At 43.3% G+C, this 7,142-nt stretch overlaps 1 protein-coding gene across 1 annotated transcript in view; it reads right to left on the bottom strand.

The window, feature by feature from the left end:
* The window catches only part of HBS1L (HBS1 like translational GTPase), a 64,453-nt gene extending 61,606 nt beyond the window's left edge, over positions 1-2,847 (bottom strand). Inside the window, exon 1 of the mRNA XM_054162614.1 lies at positions 2,685-2,847. Within this exon, the coding sequence (XP_054018589.1) occupies positions 2,685-2,727 (43 nt within the window). The 5' untranslated portion in view covers positions 2,728-2,847. The remainder of the gene's footprint in view (positions 1-2,684) is intronic.
* Positions 2,848-7,142: the final 4,295 nt, after the last annotated feature.

The raw sequence follows: 7,142 nt of genomic DNA on the forward strand, positions 1-7,142 counted from the left end.
AAACAAAGCCATATACTTTCCTCTGATGAAAAGTATCAGGAAGTACTAACAAAAAATAAAAGTCATCACCCCCACCAAACAAAAAAAAGCACCTAGTACTATGTAAAGCTTCAAAAGAGGTTTGCAGTTTTCACTAAGTAATAATGAAATACATGAAAACGGTAATGAAATATTTTTAAAGCTGTTATTGCATACACTTGGCAGTTTCACAAGTAATATGTATTGTTTGTTGTCTTAGAACAGTGAGAGAAAAAAATGTAGCTAACAGCTTACAAAAAACCCCAAACACTCTCTGCCATCAACTTCAGATCACATAAGTGGGACATTGCAACCATTGTATCCATCCATAAAAGGATCAGGATTCCGGGCACAAAAAAAGTCATTTATCTCCCAACATAGAACAAAATCAAAGTAACTTAACTCTATAATATAATGTAATTATATTAAAAAAAAAGCCAACCAAAAGCAGTAGCTCAAATGGCTGACACAAATATATGAAAAGGTTAAAGACTTTGGGAGTTACTTTGGAAATTAAGTATCATAGAATGAGGAAAGCATATTATAGTCTTGTTTTGATTTCTGGTTTGTTTTGGTGGGGGTTTTTTTAAGAGTATATTATTACCTACTTTTGGCTATGTTGAAAAGAACACATTGTCTCCTGGTGCCATGCTAGGACCAATTAATCTATTAAAAAATCTATATACATTTTTTCAATGTAAGGATGCTTTTTGTAGTTGGGTTAATAGCTGAAGACTGTCATGGAGAACTCCAAGATGACTTCTGCATACAGTTAACATTCACATAGAGTAGAAAATAAAATCAAGCTAAGTCTTGTCAGCATGCACTACTTGAACCACTTGTACATGCTATACTAGCTTAATTTCTAGACTGAAAAAAAAAGGCAGCTCAGTGAAAATGGCTCAGTTTACACTGACTATAAATAAAATTATTAAAGAAATGACAGAAATTACAGGGAACAGAATATAAATCATAGAAACATTCCACCATATCGACAGGTGCATTACCAACATACTCTTAAGCTTGGAATCACACATGCAGTGTTGATCACAACAGTTAAAAAAGAAGAAGCAGAAATAGAGTGTGGTCAAATAAAGGCCACAAGCTCTAAGGCCAAGAAGCCTTCCAACGAAAGGAGTCCACAAGAATTCTGCAAATATGTACTTTAGGAAGAAGAAAAATAATTGGGTCACAAAGTATTACAGAATATATGGCATGATATTAAACAAAAAGACAAAAAAAGTGTACGCCACCTGGGACCCAAATGATTGCATGTGATTACAAAGTAGCATGCAGTCTAGTATAAAAACCACACATATACACACTTCTAATTAAGCCTGATGTGTAATGCAACATTAAACAGCAGTATAAACTTCAGCCACGTACACCTACAGCAAATTGCTGTTTAATTTAGCAACCTCGTTGAAAGACATTCCAATGAGTGGACAAACACTGAAACAAAGTCTACAGATTGGCCATCCAACTTCTTAGATGACAAAGAGATGCAGCTGAAATCATTTCAACCAATGTGTGATGAAGAAAACCTCTGGGGGATCAAGTGGCAAAATCCACCTAGTCTCTGATTTTTTTGCCTGTGTTTGGTAAATTCGCACCAGTAAAACCTGCAAGGTTGGCCATACTGTGGTCATGGCTTACATGGATTTACATGCCTTCCCCAAAAATTCCAAGATCAATTTGTCTTACTGTAATACATGTATACTTTGCATCTGTCCACTCAACTACAAAACGTTCTTTAAAATACTATCAACTGCAAATGTGTTCACTTTTTCCAAAGCCCAAGCCAACACAAATAAAACCACCGAAAGAAACAGGTGTGATTTGCCAAAGTTAAGGGAACAGAGCACAAAGAAAGCTGCAGCACTGCAGGTATGAGCCAAAATCTTATACAAGAGCTCTTTCAACTGCATGCAAGATTCAGTAAATTTGACAGAGAAGTCTGAAAGACAGGTTCTTCCTTAAGATGCTCAACTCCATCTTTAAAAGCCACATTTCTTCTACGAGGAAGGGCTGATGCTGTTGTAACAGCTAAGCAACAACAACCCTTTGCTAACTATTCTGGGAACAGACATGTTAAATTTGAGAGGCCTACAAAAGGGTGGGTTCAGTTGTGTTGAGGCCGATTTTCACGTCACTCCCACCCGCCCCAAAAGCTGTCAACTCCCAACAGGTTAAGGCAGCGCAGGTAAACCCTGCCGTGGCTTGGCCTGCGTGCCTGAGTCACGCTTGCCCCGTATGGAGGATACCGAGAGACCTCGACAGCAGAAGGCGGCCCTGAAGGGCAGCAGCAACATCAGCGGCAGCGGCGGCAGCGCGGCCACGTGCGCCAGACCTGCCACTCGGGCGGGAAACGGGCGTGGGGGGAGGGCGGGGCGAGGCCTCGCACTCAGCCTCACCCAACTCCCGTGGATAGGAGGGGGCTACTTTTCCCCTCCCACTGCGCTTGACAGCTTCCCGCGCCCTCCTCTCCACCCGTGAGGGGTCGGGCACACCCTCCCGCCCACAAACCCCCACGGAGCGGCAGGACCCGGCGGGTCGAAAGGATGCAGGCCCGGTGTTGCGGGGGGGAAGGCGCGACGGGACCGGCGGTTAGGACGGCGTCCGGGGCGGCTCTCGTAGCTCTGCCACCGGCTCCTCTTCGCCACTACCTTCGTCATAGTTATAGCCTCGGACGTTCCTGTGCCGGGACATGATGGCAGCGGCGGCCGCCGCCTCGCTCGCTCGCCCGCGGTGGCGCTGGCACGGTGGACCTAGGGCGCCATCTTGGCTTCCAGCAGGCCTGGTGCAATCCCCCTGCGCAGGCGCGCCAGATACCCTTCCGTCCCCGCCGCGCTGCTGGGCGTGCGCAGGGTTTCCCACCCCGCACGGCCGCTTCCGGGTCGGGGGATCGCGGCGGGGCGTCTCCCAAAGCCGCTCGCTCGCCGCCGACACGTCAGCGGTGTGCTGCGGTTTGGTGCCGCCCAGCCCTGCCCGGGACTGTCGGTGGTAGGGCTTGCGTCTGCGGTTTCCCGCTGCTTCCGCAGAGGTGGAACAAGAGGACCCGCTGCGGCACCGCGCTATGAGGCGTCGCTGTGCGCAGCCTTCTGTGGCGTGGTGCTCAGCCTCGTGCAGGACAGGGTAGGCCTGCACCAGGTAGGGGTAACGCCTGTGCACTTCACCTGCCCTCTGACAGCGAAACGGCCCCGTCCTGGCCGTGCCGCAGCTGTGCAGCACACAGTGCCAGTATCAGAATGCTCCAGTACCGACAGTACCGTGACGCTGATCCTACAGCCAGGTGCAGTCTTTGCATTTGAGGTGTCACCCTGTGCTGCATCATCACTCACACCTCAGACTTAAGATGTGACTAGCCACGGCAGCCTTATGTGCACACGTGTAAGCAAGTGTGTTTAAGATTATTCAAAGCAGGTGCATCGTTGACGACAGCACGGCATTCTGGGTTGGCATAAATTCACTGAAGGGTGTGGTCATTTAAATTTGGAAGTACCATTTCCAAAATTTGTGTACTACCACAGGAGCAGAGTTCAAAAGGCTTTGTAATAAAAGCCACATTTTTTATTTTTTTTTTTTCAATTCTGTATCTGAAACAGATCAAACTGACCTGGCTTGTTGATGACCAGTAGTCATTACAATCTAGTGACAGACTAGGGGCCAGGATTAAATGAGCTGGTAAATACGAACTGCGGTAATTAGCATTGCTGTTGGCAGTGTTAAGCAGCAAAATGATACATCATTAGGAGCTGTGGAGGTCATGATTTGACTTCGTTGGTGAGTTACTGTAAACACCATCTACAAAACAAGTTTCAGCCTGCAAGCGTTGTAGTGCTAAAGGACAGGAAATCAGAGAATGCCCCTACACCTACTCCTCTTACTGGGTCAGGGAGGGCAAGCAAAGACTTCAGTAGCAGAGGGGACATGAGAGAGAGAGACTCCAGTTCACAGGTCCTACCAGTGCTCTCTTCTGAACTCCATCTCTGACAGACTTAGCTACTGCTACTTCTCCATCTCCAGCCCTGTGCTCCCTGGATAACCTGCATTCATCTACACGCTCAGGAACTGCTAAGCAGACAATCCCATTAGTATTTTTCAGATACCTCCACCTTTAAGACTTTGTTTACAACCTCAGAAATCCAGGCTCATCCATCCAGCTTCATGCCCTTTGTGTTGTCTGATATTCCACTGCATAGCAGCACATCCCTACAAGCACACATACCCTGGTTTTATAACTACCCTGTAACTGGCAAATACCTGCAAGTGTTAAGCTTCTATGCAGCTCTTCTCTATGTTGTCAGCTGGAAGTCTTCTGATTGCACCTGAAGTTGATGGGAAGCAACATGAAATTCCCTGCTGCTAAATGTATTCCAAGCTAGTACAAAGTTAGTCTTCCAGGACTAAATATATCAGATAGAAATTTCATTTATCTGCAGCAGAATAACTGTGTTACATCAAGATTGAGCCTGTCTGTAAATACACAAGGTTCGTTTCACTTCTTCAGAAGATCCAAAGCCTAGAGTGCTGGAGCCAGTGCAGGGGAGGGCAAGAAAGCTGGGGAAGGGCCTGGAGAATAAATCTTGCAAGGAACAACTGAAGGAGCTGGGGATGGTTAGTTTGGAAAAAAGGAGGCTGAGGGGAGACCTCATTGCTGTCTACAGCTACCTGAAAGGAGGTGGAGAGGCTGCTGCTGGTCTCTTCTCACAAGTAATTAGTGATAGAACAAGAGGGAAGGGCCTCAAGCTGCAACTGGGTAAGTTTAGACTGCCCAGGGAGGTGTTTGAGACACCAACCCTGGATGTGTTTAAAAGCAGTTTGGATGTGGTGCTTGGGATTATGGTTTAGGGGTGAACCTTGTAGACTAGGGTTCTGGGTTGGACTTGGTGATCCTGAGGGTCTTTTCCAACCTGAATATTTCTGTGATTCTGTGATTCTATTGTCTCATCCTGCCCACAGGCCAAAACACTCCCTATCTGCAACTCCACATCCTTCCCGGTCACCGCTGGAGGCAGGGTGTGTTAAACATAAGCCAAAGCTTGTGTTCATATACAAACTGTATGCAAATGTGCAGATATTGCTTCTTTTTGTTATTTGTATATTTTTAATTTGCACAGCTGCACAAACTTAGGATGTCTTTAATATCTTTTATATGGTGCTAAGATTAAAATAAGAGTTGGAATTTGAAACAAACATTTCTAATTAATGCTGGTGTCCTGTCGACCTTTAGTGACCAAAATGTTCTCTACAGCAGAAGTTTGACAGAAGCTGTGTTGATCCTTACCTGTCTTAATATCTTGATGTAGGATAAAGATAAAAAAAGTGAAAAAATGCTGTCATACAGTATGATTTAGCATTACACAGCCAGAGTGACAACCTGATTCCAGCATGTTCTAGCTGAGACTGGTGAAGAAACTTAAGACACTGTATCACTACAACCCTCACGGTGTCCTGCCGGTATACCTCCAACAATTTTACTTTGGAAATTACACTTTTCAGCCCCCCAAACTACCTAAATCCCATTTTTAAAATTACAAAAACTCCAGAAAACCTTAATCATGTAAATGTAGTATTTTTTTTTTCTTTCAAGTAGTGAGACTTCTCATTTCACATCTGACCATCCCATTTCAAAGAGGCTTCTTTGATCCCTCCATTCTTTTTACACAAATCACCAACTGCTTATCAGGTAATTTTACCATGTTTGAATTTTATGTTCACGTTTATTGTTAGCACTCTTGATATTTAGTGACTGTGGTCTCCAGAGATATGACCCAAAATTCATTTGCTTGTTAGTGAACTGTAACATTGTTCTCAAGATTTAAAAAGTGGTATTTAAAAGAAGATAATAAATAGTAGCTGTAAAAAACACAAAGACGAGCAAAGCCTAGTGTAAGAGATGATTCACTGTGTGGTTTTGCTATAGCATTAACAGTGAACTTGGAAGACTGCTGTTTGTCTTCATTGCATCAGTGGCTGTACCTGATGGTCAGGGAAGCCTTTTCCAACCAAAACAATTCTGTTATTCTATTCTCTGACTTGAAAAATACCTCAAAAGCAACATATACAATTGTTTCATATTAGAGCAGTATCTTCAAAGAGTCATAAATACACTGTGTTCATTCCTTGCCTTTCCTTGACTCTGAGACCTATGCAAATGTCTTCAGGAAATGTATTCAAGAAATGATGTACTTTAGTGCTCAAGCCCTAGCTATACCTCAGTTTGTTCTATTTTAAGTGAATGCACAGTTCATGGAAGGTGCATGACAGCAAAGCAGGCTATATCTAAACTTAATTCCTTCAGCAACTATTAAAGCACCATCGCAGAACCTCATCAGTCTGGCTCCAGCAACTCTGACCAAGGAATGACTAACCAGGTCTCTTCTGGTAGACATGAGATTTCATTTCCTTCCTACCCACTGAGATTATATATTACTTTAAGACATGTGCATTAAAAAGTCACCTAAGCCCACCAGTCTGAATCCAGGTAGCAGCATTACTGGTAATCCTGGTTTTTTTCAGCAGTCTCCTGGGCACTCCACAGAGTAGCAGCAGTAATAAGTAAGAAAATAATGTATAATTTCTTCTGGTTAAAAAGAAAGTCATTTGAATTATGTTATTTCTTAAATCACTGTCATCTGTCTTTTTAGTAATTTTAAATTTGTTAATTAAAAATACCCCTTCTGTCTATTTCAGTATTGTTTCCTTTTAAACTAAAGTTAAGCAAGACTTGATCTGGGAGAAAACCAACATTATTCCTGATGTTGTACCACACTATGCCATGTGGGTGTTAAATTTTAAAATATAGGTACTACCAATGTCACTAAGCACTTTTCCAGCTGATAAATGGTCTGACTAGATCAAAAGAACTGCAGCCAATAAATATGTCTCTGTTGTTGTTTAAAATGACACCATCTAGATAAGAAGCTGATTTAGGAGTCAGAAAGCAGAGAGTATTAATAAGTAATTTTCTACCTATGGCAAATAGCAAGTGTCTCAATTTTTCCACAGTATGAATGAGCTTGTTAAAGAGATTTGTTACTTCTGTGAGAATGGACCAGTCTGCAGAACAAAGTTTTGCAGTGAGTTAGTGATTTATGTTACCTTATAGAATTTCCACGGGA

Source organism: Dryobates pubescens, chromosome 6 (assembly GCF_014839835.1).
Source record: "Dryobates pubescens isolate bDryPub1 chromosome 6, bDryPub1.pri, whole genome shotgun sequence".
In the NCBI taxonomy this organism is placed as follows: domain Eukaryota; kingdom Metazoa; phylum Chordata; class Aves; order Piciformes; family Picidae; genus Dryobates; species Dryobates pubescens.